The 23,690-nt window shown below is 44.8% G+C and overlaps 1 protein-coding gene across 4 annotated transcripts in view; it reads left to right on the top strand.

Moving 5' to 3' along the window:
• LOC104671974 (glucosaminyl (N-acetyl) transferase 2 (I blood group)) overlaps positions 1–23,690 on the top strand; it is a 108,417-nt gene that overhangs the window by 29,843 nt on the left and 54,884 nt on the right. The window contains exon 1 of one of the 4 annotated variants that reach the window (XM_030929509.1): positions 6,895–8,342. The exons of the other annotated variants lie outside the window; for them this stretch is intronic. Coding sequence (XP_030785369.1) covers positions 7,424–8,342 — 919 coding nt within the window. The 5' untranslated portion in view covers positions 6,895–7,423. Of the gene's footprint in view, positions 1–6,894; positions 8,343–23,690 lie in introns of those variants that run through there. 4 annotated transcript variants of the gene reach the window in all.

Below are 23,690 nucleotides of genomic sequence, written 5' to 3'. Positions count from 1 at the left end.
TCAATGCAGCAGTGTTTATTGTTAAATAATTTTGTTCTGTATTTTGTAAAATATGGATTGTGCCCAGATGTGGTTGCTGTGTATAGTAATTAGAGATGGCATTTGGGAGATGACTCGTAACCAGGGTTTCTCTCATTTAAAGATAAGCACCAGGTGTTTGTGTATTCATTTTCTCCCACTACTACCACCAATTAGTTTTCCATAGTAAATTTTGCTGTAGTGGTTAGATTACCCATCATTTGAGTTCATGTTTACAAAGTATTTCCAAATTGTACAGTACTGTTTACCCATTTTTGTTTGTTTGTTTGTTTGAGATAGAGTTTTGCTCTTGTTGCCTAGGCTGGGGTGCAGTGGCACAATCTGGGCTCTGACTCCCAGGTTTGAGCGATTCTCCTGTCTCAGCCTCCCAAGTATCTGGGATTACAGGCGCCCACCACCATGCCTGGCTAATTTTTGTATTTTTAGTAGACACGGGGTTTCGCCGTGTAAGCCAGGCTGGTCTTGAACTCCTGACCTCAGGTGATCCACCCACCTTGGCCTCCCAAAATGCTGGGATTACAGGCATGAGCCACCGCGTCCGGTCGAACATTTTTTTTTCCCCCTTACAATATATTAGTTATAGGGAAAGTAGAGATGGGGTCATTGAGGAAAAAAAAAATCAAATAATTTTGGTCTCTGGTCCCTTGACTCCCAAACTTTGGTCCTAGGATGAGTACTTTCAGCTTTATTTGGGACCAAAATGCAAATTATTATTATTATTATTGAGACAGGATCTTGCTTTGTCACCCAGGCTAGAGTGCGGTGGCACCATCATGCCTTACTGCAGCCTTGATCTGCCAAATGCAAGTGATCTTCCCACCTCAGCCTCCCAGGTAGGTGTCATACACCACTGTGCCTGGCTTTTTAATGGTTTTGTAAAGACAAGGTCTCACTATGTTGCTCAGGCTGGTCCCAAACTCCTGGGCTCAGGTAATCCTCTCTCTCGGCCTCCCGAAAGTGCTGAGCCACCACACTTGTCAGAAATGTCAATTATTAAAGTCACCTGGAACCTACTGAACTCTTAGGGCCCTGTAACCTGTATTTCTACAGCTCCTCCAGGTGATGAGATGTAAAAGTAAAGTTTGCAATCCACTGATCAATACTATCCTTATCCTCAAGCTACAGACACACCCAATTTGGCTGACAGTTGTGGAGACCAATGTTTTGGTAACACAATTAATGAGTCAGTCACCCTCCCAGTGTTAAACAATTTCCACAAGTAAATTCAGTGGTGAGTCTTGTCTTGAGATGCTCATTGGTCATGACCTATTTTTGGCAACTTAGTTTTCATTTTCCAAGGCCCCAGATGTCAGGATTTTCATATTTCTAATTGCTAGATATATGCTAATAGAAGACTGCCCCTAGCTGCATGTGCCTTAACATTTGCCTATTTAAATACTTCGTATACAGTCTTTTGCAAGTATTTGCTTGGCATCATTCAGCATCCAGGAAGTGTTTCCATCAAAACTTTGCTGCATCGAAATCAGGTGCAGATTACACCAGCTCACACAGATGGCAAGACCACCTCTGGACTTGCCGCCTGGGTCTTTAAAATTCTGCATGTTAAACTTCTTTCCCGCCTCTGAGATGATAATTTATTTTTTTATTTTTAAATTTTTATTATTATTATTATTTTTTGAGATGGAGTCTTGCTCTGTTGTCCAGGCTGGAGTGCAATGGCGCGATCTCGGCTCACAGAAACTTTCGCCTCCCAGGTTCAAGAAATTCTCTGCCTCAGCCTCCCAAGTAGCTGGGGCTACTGGCGCCCGCCACCATGCCTGACTAACTTTTGTATTTTTAGTAGAGACGGGGTTTCACCATCTTGGCCAGGCTGGTCTTGAACTCCTGACCTCATGATCCACCCGCCTTGGCCTCCCAAAGTGCTGGGATTACAGGCATGAGCCACTGTGCCTGGCTATTTTTTAATTTTTATTTTTTATTTATTCATCTTTTGAGATGCAGTTTCTCTCTTGTCACCCAGGCTGAAGTGCAGTGGTACCATCTTGGCTCACTGCAACTTCTGTCTCCCAGGTTCAAACAATTCTCCTGCCTTAGCCTCCCGAGTAGCTGGGATTACAGGTGCCCGCCACCAAGCCCGGCTAATTTTTGTATTTTTTCGTAGAGATGGGGGTTCCACCATGTCGGCCAGGCTGGTCTCGAACTCTTGACCTCAGGTGATCCACCCGTCTTGGCCTCCCAAAGTGCTGGGATTACAGGCGTGAGCTACTGCACCCGGCCTGAGATGAGAATTTAAAATAATGCTTTGGGTTCTGTGATCTATACAACTTCTTTTGTTGCTAATTAGATGAATGGTATAGAAAGTAAAATGATTGGGTCCCCGGAGAAGCAGGATTTTCCTCAGGGAATCCAGTTGGAGAATGTCTTTGTTACGGGAGGATTGTTGTTTTAGTTGAAGATGCGCTTTGGAAATGTCTTCTTTCTTCACATTAGTATCATGATCATTATCGTGTCAAAAAAAAAAAAAAAAAAAACATTTACGGCCGGGCACGGTGGCTCACCCCTGTAATCCCAACACTTTAGGAGGCCGAGGCGGGCGGATCACAAGGTCAAGAGATGGAGACCATCCTGGCCAACATGGTGAAACCCCGTCTCTACTAAAAATACAAAAATTAGCTAGGCGTGGTGGCATGCACCTGTAGTTCCAGCTACTAGAGAGGCTGAGGCAGGAGAATTGCTTGAATCCAGGAGGCAGAGGTTACAGTGAGCCGAGATCATGCCACTGCACTCCAGCCTGCCAATAAAGCAAGACTCCATCTCAAAAAAAAAAAAAAAAAAAAAAATTTATAAACCACCTGGCCACCCAGAACAGAATTACAGTCAGCACTGTTTCCTCAGGTCCTGAATCCTTAGATTCAACCATCCTCAGCACTGTTTCCCCAGGTCCTAAATCCTTGGATTCACCCAACCTCAGCATTGTTTCCCCAGGTCCTGAATCCTTGGATTCAACCTTGGGCGGGGAAAAGAATGGTTGCTTCTGCACTGAACATGTACAGGCTTTTTTTTTCTTTTTCTTGGCATTATTCCCTAAGGAATACAGCATAACAACTGTTTACGTAGCATTATAGCATTTACATTGTATTTGGTATTATAAGTAATTTAGAGATGATTTAAAGTACAAGAAAGGCTGTGCATAGGTTATATGCAAATACTACATCATGTTGTATCAGGGACTTATGCATCTGTGGACGTTGGTATCCTCAGAGGTCCTCCAAGGGATGACTGTACTTAATAGGCTGTCCAAAATGAATTGGACTGCCAGCATTCTCTACTTTTCCATGTCTTACTCTTAGGTTGGGGAAAAAACAAATCCCTGTATTTTATAATTAAGAATGAATCCCTGAGTCATTTGACTTTCTACAATAACAAAGCAAACCACATAAAAATACCCTTCCAAGGAAAGCCATCAGAATGGATACAGTCTCACCCCATTACCTAACCTTTCTGCCAGTGCAGCTGAGCCTCTCGACACGACTTTAACAAACGCTCTCTGAGCCAGTCTTCTCAGTGCCATCTTTGCTTTCATTTAACTTTACTTGTCTAGTGTTGCTGCTCAAACCTGTGTCCCCTCAAGTCCTTTCCCAACTAAAGGATGGCGATTATTTGACAACAGCCAAACAAGTCTCAGAACAATTATGAGGGTGTAATGAAGTTTGCATTTGTACATGTAATTAAATAGAGGAAAGATGCATGAGGGAATGTGGACACAATCCTTCTCCAGCTGGCACGCCTTGCCTGGAGGTGCTCCTCTGGCAAGGAGATGAAGTCCCAGATTTTTATTGCATTATGCAAGGTTTTTTCCACCTCCCTCACTGGTTGACTTAGCCTGGCAGGTAGCAAACTCTTAGTTTTGTCTGCCTCCAACTCAGTTTTCCCCAGGTCTTTCCCACCTTGGCCTTCAGATGGGAAGCCAAGAAGTGCTGAGCACATGGAGGAGGGCAATCTTTTCCGCCTTTGATTATTATTATTTTAATTCATTGAGATTCTAAGTCCTCTGTCGTTTCAAAGAAAGGATACTGTCTTCACTTTGGAGCTATGTTCTACATATCATCCTAAGTGGAAAAACAATCATTAAATAGGCTGGGCGCGGTGGCTCATGCCTGTAATCCCAGCACTTTGGGAGGCCAAGGTGGGTGGATCGCTTGAGCCCAAGAGTTCAAGACCAGCTTGGCCAACATGGCGAAATCCCATCTCTTCTAAAAATACAAAAATTAGCTGGGCGTGGTGGCACATGCCTGTAATCCCAGCTGCTTGTGAGGCTGAGGCAGGAGGATTGCTTGAGCCCAGGACGTCAAGGCTGCAGTGAGACATGATGGCACCACTGCACTGCGGCCTGGGTGACAGAGTCAGACACTGCCTCAAAGGAAGTAAAAGCAAACATACCTCAAATAATGTCTGCAAAATAAAAGACTTCTGAATGGAATACAGAGAAAGCCTCTAAGATGGCCCCAGGGGAGTGTTAACATGTCTAGCCTGATTAATTGGCTAGTTTGGAAATAACTGTATCCAAAGTGAGTGACAAGGCATGGCTGGCTAGTGTCAACTTTGTCCTCAGCTATAGTTAAAGGCAGGCTGGGAGGACTGACTTGTTCAGTCTCAGTAGCAAAAAAGTGCATGGTGTCTGGATAAGCAGGTTGTACAGCCTACTAGAAAAGAAAGGTAACAGGTAACAGTCTTCCTCTAATATGATAAGTGATTTTTTTTAAAGTTCTCCTGTCAAGATTTTTTAATACCAGAATCTGAGAGTGGAGAAAATTGGGCTAAGGACAGACAAAAGAGCTGGGAGGAAAATCGACTGTATTTTTCAACACACAAACAATGCCATTTGAAGTACTGGATTGAGTATAGAAGTATCATGAACATTCCTAATTTGGTTAGTGTCTATATTTCTTAATATAGTAATACTATTAATATCTGTCTCCTAAGTTTGTATAAATCAGCCGGGCGTGGTGGCTCAAGCCTGTAATCCCAGCACTTTGGGAAGCCAAGACGGGCGGATCACGAGGTCAGGAGATCGAGACCATCCTGGCTAACACAGTGAAACCCTGTCTCTACTAAAAAAACACAAAAAACTAGCCGAGTGTGGTGGTGGGCGCCTGTAGTCCCAGCTACTAGGGAGGCTGAGGCAGGAGAATGGCCTAAACCCGGGAGGCGGAGCTTGCAGTGAGCTGAGATCCGGCCACTGCACTCCAGCCTGGGCACCAGAGCAAGACTCTGTCTCAAAAAAAAAAAAAAAAAGTTTGTATAAATCCAAACCCCCATGTTATTGGCCAGTTGGAAACAATAATGTAAACAGACTCTGTTGCCCAAATTAAGTTATGTGCACTGAACGCTTTGTCAAACTGTAACTATTTTAATATTCATTCTAGCCACAAGTCTTTGCTAAACAAGATCCCTCTTTTGTTTAGGAGTAGAATACACAATAACCTAATATTTAAAAGTATTATTCAGAAGAAGAACAGCTTGGGATTGAATTTTTCTTTATCATAAATTTTAGATCATTCTCTTTGCTCTACTCCGTAGAAGACACTGAGAATTAGATTGATTTGCTTTCTCATTTTCTTGTTTTCTACTTGTTCTAAAAATCCAGAGTTGGGTTATATAGAGAGTTTATTTAGCAGACTTTGGTAAGGGAGGGAGAAAAATAATGTACAAGCTGGAAACTCATGAAAAATGTAAACAATGAGAGCTAGAAGAATGGAAGTGACAGTGTGCTCAGGAAATGATGTGTCATTCTGTCGGAGTTCAGGGTGCCCTGAATCCCATGAGGGCAGCACTGGCTTTCCTGCCCATTGTGAAGACAAGGAATCTGTGTGTTGTCCTGTCAATTCCATTCATGGCAGGGTAGAGACTTTTCAAATGGAAGAAAATGTGCATTAAAGGACATTCTTTCTTCATGGGGTGGGGTAGTGAAAGTGTTGGGGTTGAGGCACTGAGTTGTTGAGGTCAGGTAAACAGTGAGGGGAAATGGGCAGGCAGTCAATGGTTAAGTTGGTGTTTTGCAAGCCATTTTAAGAGGATACCACATAAAATGCATTCATCTACATTTCATTAAAAATTAGTTGGTGGGAAAGTGGAAAGCTGAAGACAAGAACCTTCCAAGTAAAACAGCCTGATACTCCTTGGCCAGAACACCACTATATTTACAAATAGGGGATAACAACATTCACTTCCTAGGTGGTCCATAAGCTTAACTGGGCAGGCATATGACACTTCTGAGCATTCAGTGTCATGATGGATGTTTAGGTCAAGTAGAAAACAAGAAAATGAGAAAGCAGATCAATCTAATTCTTAGTGTCTTCTATGGAGTAGAGCAAAGAGAATGATCTAAAATTTATGATAAAGAAAAATCCAATCCCAAGCTGTTCTTCCGAATAATGCTTTTAAATATTAGGTTATTGCGTATTCTACTCCTAAAAAAAAATGATGCTCCCCTGTCTGAGCATCATTTGTGACCAAGATTGAAATGATTTCCCATAAAGTTCTAAGGTCTCATCTAACTCAGTGGATGTAGCTCACGACTTGTTCGTTTGACCCCAATATTCTAATACAAACACCACAGCCGATGCTGGAAGTGAGAGGAGAGGGGTTCGTTTCAGTCAGGAGCCCAAGGTGCCCCAGCAATTTCAGACCCCAGGGACAGGAACTCCTCCTCCAGTAAGCTCTTGTTTTGAAAAACAGTGGGGTGGGGCCAAAAAAGCATTACAATGGAGCTGGGGTGGATGAGGCTTTCTTTTATTTGAGATGTCACTTGTGTCAGGTTTCATGAAACAGCGCATTGGAAAACAGAAGCTATTTTCTATCCCGTGGGTTGCGCTGGAAGAGCCGAGAGGCCAGACTGTGGATCCTTGCCACGAACAACAAGAGAGGGCAAGTCCAGCCGCCTGCTAGGGGACTAGCAGGAAGCAGCACGCCTGCCAGAGCTCATCACTTCAACTCTGGCTTTCACTGCGCTCATTCCCTGAATGGCAATAACCAGGGGGCGGGGGTGGCATGGGAAATGAAAGACAAGAGATCTGGGAAACTAAATCTGCCGGGGGAAAGAGAGTTACCGGAGTTTTAGCCAAACAGCTAGCAGATGCAAACGGAGAGGCACAGGGAGGAGGGAAGGCTGGGCTTCAGCAACCTGCCACGGGGATTTAAACAAAGGAGGTTTGAGAGAGAGGCGGGATCTGGCTGTAATATCGGCACGGGGACAGAGACAGCAGCTGGACTCTCGGGATGAAACAGAATCAATTCCCAGCGTCTGCAACAGGGCAGGAGTGACTGGAGTATGTCCCAAAATAAGAACTCAGGGAAACGAGTGAGTTTGGAACAAAGACTTACAGATTTTGACGGTCTCTGACATTTCACCCTTCTTGGAGGCATGCCTTTATCAATGCGTTACCTCTTTGTAATTTCTGTCTCTAGTGTAATTATTTTTATCGTCTTCTCTGTGTTCAATTTTGGGGGAGATAAAAGCTTCCAGAGGCTAAATATCTCAGACCCTTTGATGCTGAGTCAAGTTTGCACATCTTTTATCAATGGAAAAACACGTTTCCTGTGGAAAAACAAACTAATGATCCATGAGAAGTCTTCTTGCAAGGAATACTTGACCCAGAGCCACTACATCACAGCCCCTTTATCTAAGGAAGAAGATGACTTTCCCTTGGCGTATATAATGGTCATCCATCATCACTTTGACACCTTTGCAAGGCTCTTCAGGGCTATTTACATGCCCCAAAATATCTACTGTATTCATGTGGATGAAAAAGCAACAACCAAATTTAAAGATGCGGTAGAGCAACTATTGAGCTGCTTCCCAAACGCTTTTCTGGCTTCCAAGATGGAACCAGTTGTCTATGGTGGGATCTCCAGGCTCCAGGCTGACCTGAACTGCATCAAAGATCTTTCTGCCTTGGAGGTCTCATGGAAGTACGTTATCAACACCTGTGGGCAAGACTTCCCCCTGAAAACCAACAAGGAAATAGTTCAGTATCTGAAAGGATTTAAAGGTAAAAATATCACCCCAGGGGTGCTGCCCCCAGCTCATGCAATTGGACGGACTAAATATGTCCACCAAGAGCACCTGGGCAAAGAGCTTTCATATGTGATAAGAACAACAGCATTGAAACCACCTCCCCCCCATAATCTCACGATTTACTTTGGCTCTGCCTATGTGGCTCTATCAAGAGAGTTTGCCAACTTTGTTCTGCATGACCCACGGGCTGTTGATTTGCTCCAGTGGTCCAAGGACACTTTCAGTCCCGATGAGCATTTCTGGGTGACACTCAATAGGATTCCAGGTACGTACAACTCCATATTTCATGCAAAAGAAATGTGTCATATTTGAAAGGTCTTTAGAATAACCAGCCACTTTTTATTAGGAAGTAGAAGATGAAAACTGGAATGAATATACGCAGTTCTCACTCTAGTCCTTTCTAAATGCAGAAGGATGTTCTTTTTTTTTTTTTTTTTTTCTTTTTCTTTTTTTGAGATAGGGCTCGCTCTGTGGCCCAGACTGGAGTGCAGGTGCGCCATCACAGCTCACTGAAGCCTAGACCTCCTAGTCTCAAGTAATCCTCCCACCTCAGCCTCCTGAGTAGCTGGGACCATAAGTGCACACCACCACGCTAGGCTAATTTTTAAAGAAATTTTTGTGGAGACAGGGTCTCGTTATGTTGCCCAGGCTGGTCTCCAACTCCACAGCTCAAGCTATCCTCCCCGCCTTGGCCTCCCAAAGTGCTGGGATTATAGGCAGGAGCCACCATGCCTGGCCCAGAATGATGTTCTTTATGTGATAATTCACATGTTCTAGCACCACTAAGTAATACCTTTCCATGGTATCACTCTGTGGTCCGTTAAGTTCTTTTGCACACATCATCTTATTACATCTTTACCACAATAGCTATTAGTCCACACTGCTGTTCTTTCTTTCCTCGAAATTGGTCAAGCTTGCTCTTACCCCAGGATCTTTGCCTTGGCCACCCTCCTGCCTCCAGGCCTACACAGCCTCCTTCCCCTTAGCCAGATCTCTGCTTTCAGGTGTCAGCAGTGCTGATACTCCCGGTCATTGGCCAGCACACCACCCTGCTTTTCCTTTAAAGAGTTTTTCGCCATGTGGAATTAGGATATTTACCTATTTGCATGGGTTTGTTCTAGGTCTCCTCTGCATCTGTTCCATGAAGCCAGGGTTATTTTCTATCTCATTAACTGCTCCTCAGTGCTTAGAACAGAGAGTAAATGCTCAAAAAGTATATATGAGATGAATAAATGAATGAGTGAGTGAATGAATGGTAAAGCATGAGGCTTTACTATGGCACCAGAGCTGTCTCCCTAAGACACTGTTCAGCCGAGAAATATTTGGACTCATGCATGTGCCATTTTATATGTGTAGGATTTTTAAAAATACATTTTATTTCAGATAAAATAATGAGATTCTAGGAGAAACTCCTTGCTTTCTCATCCGAATTTTCCTATCTTTACTAATTTACCAGACGGATTGTTTTTTAAAGTGTATAAAACATGATAGGATTTCTTCTGAAGGAAACAACGTGCTTTGGACTCAATGAAAAATACAAAATGGATCTCTGATGAACTAGACAGCATTATTATAGCAAGAGAAAAGCAATCATTGTTCTGGCTGTTGGGGGGTTGCCAACTTGGAAAGGCTCGTAGGTGCTCTCAGGCTGCAGGGCAGGGCCTGCTGGGCAATAAACACGCCAGCATTCTCTGGAAAATACCATGGCTGGTGTCTGAATCCCAGAGTGGCTTGTCTGGTGAAGGGGGCTCACTTGCACGCTGCGCACACTCTTTCCGCACCTGCCTCTCCCTGGGTTCATCCTCTCTTTGCCCTTGATCTGTTGTTTCTACCATTTGCATATCATTGAGGAGTATTAGGTACTTAGGAGCTGATTTTCATATTTAAATATTCCCTTTCTATTTTCATTCTTCCTTTAAAATTCATAAAAATTGGGTCCCAGTCAAGTGGTTCCTTAAGTATTGTGCTGAGATGGGGGCATTTCGTAAGTTAACAAAAGTCTGAACTGTTGCTTTTTTTTTTTTTTTTTTAAGAAAAACATGGGTTTTGGTTTCTATTAAATGTAAATATTTGTGGTTACTTTGCCAGAAGCGTGGTCAGTTTTACCAATGTCAAATAATATAAGAAAATCAAGGGAAAAAGAATTCCCCTTTTTTCCTTACCCCTTTCTGATCTCTTGGGAGACCAAAAGAATGATATCTGGATAGGTATAGGAGAGAATGCTATCTAGATGGGTGGAGGAGAGAATGCTATCTAGATGGGTAGAGGAGAGAACACCTTGTTTGCTGTAGGTTTATGCCATGGCATGCTGGCTTCTGCCTTCTCACTGCAACAGTATGACCTCATGTAAATCACAGAACCTCATGGGACCTCAAATCTCTCCAGCTACAAAATGGGGAACCCAGGTAGAAAGACCCCTTTCATTCCTACACATACCTTTCTTTGCAGAAGACACAATGTCTAGAACAATGTAAAGACCTCCCACACTGCTACTAGGAATCTGTAGAGAAAGGCGGAAGTGCTGGTGAGCCTGGATCATGTACTGCCCATCAGCTTTGGGAAGTGCATCCCATTTCCCTTGCAGAAATTGGAGGCGAGAGCTCCTCTAGAGAGCAACTGCCTGGAGAGAAAGGCCAGTGCAGCCCATGTCAGTGGTCTGTCGTGTCTGATTCTGCAAGGGATGCCTTTCGGGATAACGTGCCATGTCCTGGGGCTTTGTCTCTTTCCTTTCTTAGACTCTGGGCAACATCCTGGTTCAGGGAGAAAGGATATCCTGCTTCTAGGTAGGGCCTTCACAAATTACAAGTGAATTACAGCAAACAAATCTTCAAATGCTCTAGCCAGAGTGGTGCCTCTCTCTGCCTTCAAGGGCAATGGAAAATCTAATCGCACGCTCGAGTAAACCTCATGGTTTTACACTTGAGTGTTCTTTGTGATTTAAGATTTGGCATGTGAATCTGGTTCTTATATAACCACACAGCCTTTAATCAATATCAGCTCTTCTGTTTTCTTTTTTTTGAGACAGAGTCTAGCCCAGGCTAAAGTGCAGTGGTGCGATCTCAGCTCACTGCAACCTCTGCCTCCCAGACTCACGTGATTCTCGTGCCTCAGCCTCCTGAGTAGCTGGGATTATAGGCCTCCACCACCACACCCGTTTAATTTTTTTGTATTTTAATAGAAATGGGGTTTCACCATGTTGCCCAGGGTAGTCTCGAATTCCTGAGCTCAGGCGATCTGCCCACCTCGGCCTCCCAAAGTGCTGGAATTACAGGTGTGAGCCACCGCGCCAGGCCGAGCTCTTCTATTTTCAATGTTATGGTTTAAGGGGAAACATTCTTCTGTCCGCGCAGTGTAAACATATTTTTGCCAACGTGCATGCGCAGGTGGTGCTGTTCATTTCTTCCCTCAAAGCGACCGCCTCCCTTTCTCCTAAACACCTTGAATTAAAATGTGTTAGCAAGACCCTGTGCAGGCATTTCAGGTTTTCCAAAATACCCCCAAGAGCAACGTGACCAAGAAAATGATTAGTACCCTAGAATTAGTTTCAGAAAACAAAGTGAAAATCGGTCCGAATTGGTGAGACTGAATAGAAGGGATATTCATAGAAGAAGCACTAAATCACAGAGCTTCACACTGCTCTTTTTTTTTTTTCCTGGTGCCTTTCAACTGAGAGTGACTTCTCTTTTGGTTTTCAACCATTAGGCTCCCTCCACACTGTTAGAAATGGTGATAGAACAGGCCAAAAAGAGGTCCTTAGGGGCCCCATTCTCACACTCCGCTTCAGGGGAACCAGGTAGACTGGCTATCCTTCTGTTCTGTGTGGCTAGTGCACAGATGGGGTGTCTAGCTGCCTCCTTTCTGGCCACATTCTCAAAGGAAATTCTCCAGGATCACAGATTTCTCTGACCCACCCTACAGAGCATCAGGCTGTGACAGCAGTAACTCCCCCTGACTTCCGGTGCGCCCTTACCTTTTGTAACATCTCTGATCTTTGTAATGATTGCTCTAAGTCACTTTAAGAAGAGCCCATGTGCTCTAGCTCTTCTGGCTATTCTTTCAGCATTTTCTTTTCTTTTCTTTTCTTTCTTTTTTTTTTTTTTGAGACGGAGTTTCACACTTGCTGCCCAGGCTGGAGTTCAGTGGCGAGATCTCGGGTCACTGCAACCTCCACCTCCCTGGTTCAAGCGATTCTCCTGCCTCCCGAGTAGCTGGGGTTACAGGCGTAAGCCACCACGCCTGGCTAATTTTGTATTTTTAGTAGAGACGGTGTTTCTCCATGTTGGTCAGGCTGGTCTCGAACTCCCGACCTGAGGTGATCTGCCCACCTCGGCCTCTCAAAGTGTTGGGATTATAGATGTGAGCCACTGCGCCCGGCTCTTCCAGCATTTTCATCTGCCTACCTTCCTGAAGGCAGAGCACCTGAAGCCATTTAGATTTTTGCTTTACGCTTTGTGAAATTGTTCAGCATGTACCCAAGTGGCAGCTGGTTGATCTTCTTCCCAGTCCGTTGCCATGGCTAGATTGTCTTCTTACACTTCGGCGTGGTTTCGTCTCTAAGGAACAGAGCTACCCCACTCTTTGGCTTCAGTTCCCTTTTCTCCCTCACTGCACTAAGTGTGTTTTTGGAGTCTTTGCTCATTCATTACTCTGACCTTTCTCATGCCATGATATTTTTCCTCCGTAAGAATGTTTTCATTTGTCTCGTTTCCTTTTTCCATTTTGTATACGTTTTCTTTTTTTTTCAGAGCCCCTTTGTCAAATTCTCTCGACCTCAGAAGGGACCACATGATCCATTTCCTTATTTTTTAATTCTAAAAATACCGCGTTTCCTACTTTGATTTATTTTGCTTTTTTAACTGTGACTTTTATTTATATGCGCACATTCTTTGGGAGGGTGTTAGGACTCTTTCAGTTGCAAGTGTCAGAAACTCAAGTCAAAGGAACTTCAATAAGCACCAGAAGTTACTGGGTCACATATCTGAGATGCCCAAGGGAGCTCCCAATCGAGCTGGATCAGTGAGTGAAACTGTGTGCTCAGGACCCTTTCTTGCTAGGTCGTCTCCCTGTGGGGTTACCAACTGTCCCTGTTTGCCCAGGTCTGAGGGGCAGTCCTGGGCATGGGCCCTTGATGGGTACAGCCAGGTCGAGATGGTCCCCCTATCTCTCTGCATCTCTGTGCTGGCTTCCATCAGGCAAGTTCTCCCCGGAAAGCCGAAGTATCTCCAAGTGTACTTGCTTTTCACAGTGGTTACTCCTGGAGTACAAGAAACCCTTTTCCCGAGAGTTCCAGCAGCAGCTTAAGGGAGACCTCAGATTGGCCCTGCTTGGTCCAAATTCCCATCCCTGGTTGGGCACAGTGGCTCACACCGGTAGTCCCAGCACTTTTTGAGGCCCAGGCGGAAGGATCCCTTGAGCCCAAGAGTTTGAGACCAGCCTGGGCAACAAAGTGAGACCCTGTCTCTACAAAAAATAAATTATTCAACAGGCACGATGGTGTGCGCCTGTACTTCCAGCTACTCAGGAGGCCAAGGCAGAAGGATCGCTTGACAGAGTCAGACCTTCTCTGAAAAAAAAGAAGAAAAACCCACAAAAACAAATTCCTATCCCTAAATAAATCACAGGGGTGAAGAATGCTCACCAACGTTTCTTGGATCCCTTTCCTACCCTGAAGCCAAGGGCTAGGGACAGGCTTTGGTGGAGGAGGCTGCTCAGGGTGACGCAGGGCAGAGCGAAGCACAGGCCCACTGCTGGATACCCCTTGTCCTACACTGGGTGGTGGGGTGGGTTGGGGGTTGTTAGCAGCACTTTGGGAGGCTGAGGTGGGCGGATTGCCAGATGTCGGGAGTTCGAGAAACATGGTGAAACCCTGCCTCTACTAAACATACAAAATTAGCTGGGTGTGGTGGCGCACGCCTGTAATCCCAGTTACTCCGGAGGCTGAGGCAGGAGAATCACTTGAATCCGGGAGGTGGAGGTTGTGGTGACCTGAGATCGCGCCACTGAGCTCCAGCCTGGGCGACAGAGTGAGACTTGGTCTCCAAACAAAAGCACATCCATCCTGTGATATTGGGGGGCAAGATTTAGTGATATGCATATGGGTGTGTGGGTGGATACGACTTTAACCACTTGAACAATTTTAACTGACCTAACCGTACCCTTTTCTCTCATAAAAACATGCTTAATAATAATGTCACTCTATTATATTTGGACAGTACTTAATTTGCAAGGGAAATTTCTTACACATTATCTCCTTTAATTCTTATAAAACCCCATAAGAAGGGGACTGTTCCCATTTTACAGATGAGAAAGTTTAAGATGAAAATATGTGACGTGGCTGGGCGTGGTGGCTCACACCTATAATCCCAGTAGTTTGGGAGGCTGAGGCCTGTGGATCACCTGAGGTTGGGAGTTCGAGACCAGCCTGGCCAACATGGTGAAATGCCTTCTCTACTAAAAATACAAAAACTAGCTGGGCATGGACAGGCAGGACCCTGTAATCCCAGTTACTCGGGAGGCTTAAGCAGGAGAATTGCTTGAACCCAGTAGGCGGAGGTTGCAGTGAGCCAAGATTGCACCACTGCACTCCAGCTTGGGTGACAGCGTGAGACTCCGCCTGGAAAAAAAAAAAAATCTATCTATCTATCTATCTATCTATCTATCTATCTATCTATCTATCGATCTATCTATATGACTTGTCCAAAGACAAATAATGCATATGCCTAACAAGAAATCAGAATAAAAAGAAATATCCAAGGGAAGGAGGTAGCACATGTTATCCGCTTATTTTAAATCAAACCCAGTTTAATGAATTCTTCATTGAATGATTGCAATTACTGCGAGTGTTCCGAAGATGAAACTTAGCTAATTCTAAATCTTATTCAGCTTGCAGAATAGTCAAAAGCTCTCTTTCATCCTGATATTCAGCCCATGTTCCTGGAGATTGTGGCTTTTTCATGTGAGCAGAGGTGCAGGAAAGATGAAGGTAATTAACGTTTACTGAACACGTGCCTGTGGGTTTAGAGTAGCTCAGCTGAGTCTCCGCAACAATCCTGTCCAGTGGGTACTTAAATCCACATTTTGCAAATGTGAAGACGGGATCAGAGGGGCTGAGTAATGTGCCCTGTTCCAAAAGCAGGAAACAGAGTACAGAACGTGTGCGGTGGGCCCCTCGAATTACACATGCTCGAACTAAACTCAGACTCTCCTCTTTGCAAGTCCCTGAATTTGACACCATTCTCTGTTAGCTCAGAACTGCGGGCTGGATTCTATCCCTCCCTTAGCTCTCCCTACCCTCATCCCTGCTGCTCTGGCTCTTCCTGGAGTGTAGGAGTCAAGGGCTGAGACTCCAGAGTCAGAGAGAACCAGGTCGGACTCCTGGCTCCTCCATCACCAGCCGTGTGTCCCCTGACATCTGTCAACCTTAGTCTCAGCACCGCAATACGGCACAGATGGCAGAAGCCTGGACCCTGCATCCAGACGGCCTGAATGTGAATCCCGGTCGGTCACTTAGAAGTTGTGTGACCTCAAAGTACCTAGTGTCCCAGTGACTTCATCTGTAAAACGGGACAATAATAATAGATAGCAAATGTGTAAGGTCTAAACGAGTTAGTTATTGTTATTGCATTTTCATCTATAAGATGGATATTCATTTAGTAAATATTTATGGAACACCCAGACACTGATGGGTACTGAGAAATAGCAGTGAATGAGATACATAAGGCCCCTACCTCATGGAGGATACATTTTAGAAGGGAGAGACAGCCAATAAATAGTAGAGAGAGAGAAGGCGGATCATTAGAAATGATGAGAAGTGCTATGAGGGAAATATACAGGGAGCAACCTACCGTAGATGAAACGGGACTGGAAAGTTTCTTGGTAACAGTAGCACATGAACTGCCTCCCAAAATGAGAGTGAGCCAGCCATGCACTTGTGAAAGAGGTCCCAGGCAGAGGGATTAGGGATTGCAGGGGTCCTGGGTGAGCCTGGTGTCTGCAGAGGCAGAAAAGCAGCCCACGTGGCCATGGCAAAACGAACGAGGATGACAGCTGGAATGGCATGAGGCAGACAGTGCTTGAACCATACAGGCCCTTGCAGGAGGCCAGAGAAAAACAGATCTGGCAGTGCTCTGCTCGTGGGCAAGTGCTGAGCACAGAGTAAACACTCAGCAAACTGGATCTTGCCACGGGCCTGTTTTCTGTGGAGTCCTAGTGAGGGAAAAGGACTCAAGCTGGTGGAATCAAGGAAAAGCGAAGAGGGGAAAGCAGAGAAGCTGCAAGTCCGCCTTTCTTCATGGTCCAGGACACAGCCTCCTGAGCAAATAATTCACGATTTCCCCATGACCAGCTATCACCAGACACCTGCACATTAGCTCCCTGCAACCTTGGTGTTGTCAGTACTGCACAAAGCTTTCTTCAGCATGAACGCTATCCTGCAAAATCTCCAGCAAGCCTTTGTTCCTTTGCAGTCAGCTTCTGCTGGCCTGCCCGTTGCCTTCTCGCAATGTATCTTCCTACTATCTTGAATAAATCTACCTTTCTCGGCCGGGTGCTGTGGCTCGTGCCTGTTATCCCAGCACTTTGGGAGGCTGAGGCGGGCAGATCACGAGGTCAGGAGATCGAGACCATCCTGGCTAACAGGGTGAAACCCCGTCTTTACAAAAAAATACAAACAAAAAATTAGCCGGGCGTGGTGGTGGGCACCTGTAGTCCCAGCTACTCGGGAGGCTGAGGCAGGAGAATGGCGTGAAATCAGGAGGGGGAGCTTGCAGTGAGCCAAGATCGTGCCACTGCACTCCAGCCTGGGCGACAGAGCAAGACTCTGTCTCAAAAACAAAACAAAACAAAACAGAAAATCTACCTTTCTCTACCTACAACTGTCTTGGTGAATTATTTTACCCCCATACCACTGGCCAAGATAGTATCACTCCTCCATGACACTTGCCACTTCCGGCGCTGTCGTCTACCCCTCTTCTTTCTCTTAAAGTAGTATTTCTTCCTAACTAGTTTCCCTGACCCGTGCTTTAATCCATCCTCCACAGTGACAGGATGACCTTTGTAACATGCACTCATGATCATCCAGTTGCATCCCTCTCCTCCTTAGAAACTATCTATGGATTCCCTTCCCCTACACTGTGTGGGTAGCATCCCAGCGCCTTTGTCAAACACAGAGAGCTCCTTGAGATCTGGCCCCCTTGGGCTTTCCAGTGACTTCTCTAGCTGCGCCCTTCCCCAGATAACTTGCAGGTCCCTGTTCTGCCACTCCCAGCCTTCCTGCCCTGACACACACAGTCTGTCTCCTGGGAGCCTCCCGGATGCGCTTCCTCCCTCTCCTGCATCTGACTGACGTGTGCTTTTTTTTTTTTTTTTTTTTTTAAGATTCAGCTTAGAGTCACACTCTGTAAAATTCTTTTCCTAATTCTCACTCCTCTGGACTCCTATACCACGTTGTACTATTATTGGTCTTTTTATTTCTATGTTTTAAAAAAATTTTAGGAGACAAGGCCTGGCTCTGTGGCGCAGGCTGGAGTGCAGTGGTACCACCATTGCTCACTGAAGCCTTGACCTCCTAGGCTCAGGCAGTTCTCCTGCCTCTGCCTCCTGAGCAGTTGGGACTATAGGTGCCACCATGCCCAGCTAATTTTAAAAATCTTTATAGAGATAGAATTTCACTGTGTTGTCTAGGCTGATCTTGAACTCCTGGCCTCAAGTGATCCTCCTACCTTGGCCTCCCAAAGCATTGGGATTATAGGCATGAGCCACTGCACCCAACCATATCAGTTTTGCCAGGCTGTGTTGTGTATTCCTAGCGACCTTTTAGACTAGGTTTCAAGGGCAGCAGCTGCACAGACCTATTTCTGTTTACACCTAGCATACCCCAGGCACATGAGCAGTACTCAAGATGATGGAGTCCCAACTTATATTCATTTAACCTACTCAAACTTAATGATATGGATGCACACATGTACACATGGGCGTGCACACGTTTTGTATGGGTTTAAATGGTGTTGGCCATGCTACCCTGCCCTTCATTTCACCCAATGAGTGGGGTCCAGAGTAAGCCAAGGGTTCTGCTCATTCTCTCGATGGAGTTTGCTTCCCAGGGCTCACTAATGTTAAAGGACTGTATGTGTCTATCTCATAACATAGCTCCTCTGCTCAAACTTCTTCACCTAGTGCTCATTAGAAGAAACAACCATCTGGACCAAGATTAAAGAGAAGACTAGACTTATGCCTATAATCCCAGCACTTTGGGAGGCCAAGGCAGGAGGATCACTTGAGCCCAAGAGTTCAAGATAAGCCTGGGCAGCATAGTGAGACCACATCTCAACAAAATATAAAATAGTAAAATGAAATTGGCCAAGTCTGGTGACACACACCTGTATTCCCAGCTACTCAGGAGGCTAAGGTGGGAGGATCACTTGGTCCCAGGAGCCGGAGACCAGCCTGGGCAACACAGTGACTCATCTCTACAAAATATACAAAAATCAGCTGGGCATGGTGGCACATGTCTGTGGTCCCAGCTACTTAGGAGGCTGAGGTGGGAGGGTCACTTGGGCCCCAGAGGTGAAGGTTGCAATGAGCTATGATGGCGCCACTGCATTCCAGCCTTGGCAACAGAGAAAGATGCTATCTCAAAGGAAAAGAAAAAAGATTAAAGGGAAGACTGACCATGTTGGAATGTGGTGCATTCCTAAGGGATGTCTCTAGAGGAATTTTAACTATTAGGCTTTTTTCTCTTTACTCATTGACTCTGCAACCTCACCTCTGTGTAAGATGTATAGCTACTGTACATATTTCTTGAATGTATTGAACAGCTAATAATAAGGGCACAAATTGATCTCTTCTTACTTCTAATCCAGTGTTCTGTCTGCTGTCCACAATGCAATGTATAGAATCGATCTTTTCTGGAAGTTGTTATTGAGAAAGGCAGATAGGGTTACAAGTGCTAGCAAGAGAATTATCAAAGATGGAAGCCAGTAAAATTTATCATGGAATTTTGACTTTGCCCTCGAACTCTCAGCCAAAACCTCAAGATGATGAAAAGGCGATCACGTTGCCAATTATAAAGGGGTTTTATAATCCCTCGCTGAGAAACTTGAGTGTAAATGAAGAGCTCTGTTCTTTTCATCATCTTACTGACTATTGAAATGAGACTTAGCTGTTGGTGGAGTTTTGGAGCCACTATTCTCAGTGAAATTCAGAATTCGAGAAATGTTTTCAGGAAACATCCTCCTTAGTTCTTTCCTCAGTTTACTCCGTGGCTCTTACAGTTCTTTCCCCTTTGGTGATCTCATTACATCTACAGTTTCTCACCACCACCTCATTACTGACCATTCATTTCCCTATGGTGAGCTCCCAGGCCTTCTGCCACATCTCCTTATCTTTTGGATATCTCTTTTCGAAGCTTCCACGAGTGCCTACTGACACCTCCCTACTCCCCACACACCCAGCTTTCCACTCACAGTCTCTATGGTATGGCCATCCTTCAAGTCAGTCAACTTCCCCCCTTCTGGTACCCCCAGATCCAGCCAGCACATTCTGTATGTTTTGTCTGTGAGAGTTTTCTAGCAAGTTCTACCCTTCCTGTTTTCATCATTACCATTCTTAACTCTGGCCCATCACACCTGTCAAGCAGATTATTGTCAGACCCATTCCAAGTGGTCTCTCTGGCCCGAGTTTCCCTCTTCAAACCGTTCTAACACTCTTAACATATTTTGCTTCTTAAGACATAGCTCTAAGAAAAACCCCAGAGGTGAAGGTTGCAATGAGCTATGATGGCGCCACTGCATTCCAGCCTTGGCAACAGAGCAAGATGCTATCTCAAAGAGAAAGAAGTCCAAAAGCTTCAGTGAGTGTCAACAACTTATTGAATTATTCAGTATAGACATCTCAACATGGCAGCTTGGATGTCAAAATCTCCCTGTTGGAGATCCCCTCAGTATTACCTGTGTTACCCCACTGTCAACTCCCATTGCTGCCTTCCCTGAAGGGACCCTTCAGAAAAGCCACCATGCCTGTAATCCTGCCATAGGTCCTTTTCTTCATGTCACCCTCTCCGTTTGGGCCATTGTCTTCCATCTCTCCATTTAAATAATGGCCTTATTTAATGGTATGTCATTCAATGGTAACACATCATGTCATTGGTGTGTCATTTAGGAAGCTTTTTCTGATCTCATTTTTTCCCAATTTTATAACTTTATAAACCTCTGTTGTAATTCTTTTACATCATTCTAGAATCTTTGCATTATCATTATTAATGTGAATATCATATTACCCTGACTAGACTATAATGTCTTTGAGGTCTTCTGTATTTTTGGCAGCCTAGCATAGTGAGCATTCAGTGGGTTGACAGGAAGCATTTATTGAGTTGAGTCAAATGGAAATAATTTTAGGACAGCACTGTTGCCCAGTCAACTTCAAATCATCACCACCTGCATCACCCCCTGCCACCTGCTCCCCCCACCACACACACACACACACACACACACACACACACACACACACACACACCCTAGGTAATTTTGCCAAATCCTGAAGGGTCAACTTCCAACAGTATCTTTCAGCCATGTTTTCTGAGACAGGGTCTCACTCTATCTCCCAGGTTGGATTGTAATGCGTGATCTTGGCTCATTCAGCCTCAAACTCCTGGGCTCAAGCAATTCTCCCACCTCAACCTCCCAAGTAGTTGGTATTATAAGCATAAGCCACTGCACCTGGCCCATGTTCAATTTTTCTTTGACGTTTCCTAAATGCTCCTCTGCTCTTGGGCATCAGCAATGAGACAGTTCTCTCCCACTCAGTTTTTCCAAAGCATCCTGCTTATTTTGGGAATGCTTCTCATTCTGAGCCCAGCCTGGGGGCAGCATCTGCTCCAGACAGGCTGTTCTTCAACCCAAGGTCCAGCTACCATCATAGTGGACCATTTGCTATGTCAGCTATGCCCTAAGCAAAAATATGTTAACTGCTTTTCTAACTAACCATTTCTCAATGTAGTTTTTCGATGCTAGGACTGCTCATGAACCTGTCTTTCTCTCACCCTCTGACCTCATGTGGATTTCTTTTCCTTCCTTTCTTTCTCTCTCCTTCTTTCTTCTTTCTTTCTTTCTTTCTTTCTTTCTTTCTTTCTTTCTTTCTTTCTTTCTTTCTTTCTTTCTTTCTTTCTTTCTTTCTTTCTTTCCTTCTTTCTTCCTTTCTTTCCCTCCTTCCTTCCTTCCTTCCTTTTTCCTTCCTTCCTTTCTCTCTCTCTCTTTCTCTTTTCTTTTCTTTCTTTCAACAGGGTTGCACTGTGTCACCCAGGCTGGAGTACGTGGCGTGATCACGGCTCACAGCACCCTCAACTTACCAGGCTCATGCGATCCTCCCATGCACCACCATGCCCAACTAATTTTTGTAATTTTTGCAGATGTGGGGTTTGGCCATGTTACTCAGGCTGGTCTTGAACTCCTGGACTCGTGATCCACCTGTCTCAGCCTCCCAAAGTGTCAGGATTACAGGCATTAGTCACAGCACCCAGCATGTGGCATTCTTTCTTAAGTGCTTCTGGACAAAGCCATGAGTGTTAGAAGGCTTTCCCTGAATCCACTTACCTTGTGTCTCCTTTTGACACCACATTTCTGGAGAACGGATGGATGGGAGTTGCGTTTTCGAAGCTTTGCCCTTCAGCTTCGTACTTTTGTGAAATGTATTCTACCATAACCTTCCTCCTCAGCCAGGTTTAAAAGATCAGAACGTAACTGTGAAAATATCAGAGGATACAACTTCAGTCTTTCCTGAGTAAGCTGGAGATACTCATGTCATCCTGATAAATTTAACTTCGTGCTACCATCAGCCCTCTCTTCTGGACATTTCCTGGTTCATTTTCTTTCTAGCCATCTCCTTCCTTAGACCCAATCTTCACACATAATTCTTCCTTCACTGAAAATCTAATTCTGCTCCTGGTCCAAGTCTGAGCTCCTTCTTCAAGTTCTTTGGGGGGCCTACTGAAAAGGCCCTCCTGCCTTAGAGTCCAAATCCTCTCTTGTGTCCTATGTGAAAACTATTCTCCCCAAGACCCTGAAGTCCTTGCTAAATTTTGGGCCATGTCCTAGAGAGGCTGAACACGTCCCTGTCTGGTTTTTTCTCTCCCAGGATTTTGGTCTGTTGCAGTTAACCAGCTTCCTCCCCACTTCTAAGCCTTCTAGATTTATCTCTGGTCCATTATCCCACCACTTTATGGACTTTGTTTGTCAGGTGCTCAATCTAAACCAAGCCGCTCAAGTACAGTCTGCCCATTAAAAACAGCCTCCTCTTTATTCTATGCTGAATCTAAAATAATGACAGCATTTAAAACCACAAGGGGCCTTAGAGAGCATCCTCTAATCCGAGTTATACAAATGTGGAGATTGTGAGCCAGAGAGATCAAGTGGCTGGCTGATTGTCCTGCTCCTTAACATGAGTTTACATTTTCTAGCCTCACTGCCTATTTCTTATAAAGCTTAGAATGAGCATTCCATCCCTACAATCCCGTGTATTTCTATTAATCCCACCCCATACTGAAAGAAGATCTCTCAAGTTACACGTGGTATAGAGGGAGGGGTGTTTAGAAACTGTAATGCTATAGTAGAAATTATTATTATTTTTTATTATTTGAGACAGAGTCTTGCTCTTGTTACCCAGGCTGGAGTGCAATGGTACAATCTCAGCTCACTGCGACCTCCGCCTCCCAGGTTCAAGCAATTCTCCCTGCTTCAGCCTCCTGAGTAGCTGGGATTACAGGCGCCTATCACTACACCTGGCTAATTTTTGTATTTTTAATAGCAACGGGGTTTCACCATGTTGGCCGGGCTGGTCTTGAACTCCCGACCTCAGGTGACCCACCTACCTCGGCCTCCCAAAGTGCTGGGATTACAGGTGTGTGCTACCACGCCAAGCCCTATAGTAGAAATTATTATCTCTTTATGTTCTCCCATTATTGTTTGTTACCAAAACCTTCCTATATCCACTGGAAAACATCTGTGTAGTTGGTATAATTTAAATGCATTCTTTTGAGTTCACTATAAAGCCATCCCATGAATATTAATCATTTGTCCCCATGCCTCAGTGGTTCACGGAAATGTGAAGAAGGATCACGCAGAGATTTTCCGCACTACAGACTTAGTGATGATTTCCATGCCTCCCCCCTCCACACTCCCTGAGAAAATGATTTGAATGTTTCTTTTCCTTTCACACTGAGCAGTTATTATATATCCCTAATCAGTAATACCTTCAGTAGTAATTGTCTATCTGGGAGTGGTTAGGACTGATGCTGTCTAGAGTGAACAATTCTCTCTGGTCTGCCAAAGCTTCTCTAGTTCTAGTACTGAAATCCCATGTTCTGGGAAACCCCTCAGCTCTGGGCAAACCGGGACAGTTGACCACCCTAAGCACCTCCCACCCCATTCCTGCTCACTTTTCCATGTCAGGATAAAGAATTCGGTGCCCAAAATGTTTATGTTCCGCAGAACAGCACTATCAATAACCTGGAAAGAAAAAGATACTTGAAACCACTCATTTATGTAGGTTACAACACATTGAAGGGTAGTAATCAAAGGTACAATATCAGTCGTGAAGACCCCATCCAAAGTGGACCTGGACT

Source organism: Rhinopithecus roxellana, chromosome 4 (assembly GCF_007565055.1).
Source record: "Rhinopithecus roxellana isolate Shanxi Qingling chromosome 4, ASM756505v1, whole genome shotgun sequence".
Taxonomy (NCBI): Eukaryota; Metazoa; Chordata; class Mammalia; order Primates; family Cercopithecidae; genus Rhinopithecus; species Rhinopithecus roxellana.
Note: the sequence above shows the minus strand (reverse complement) of the source record. Positions and strands in the feature narration are given on the sequence as shown.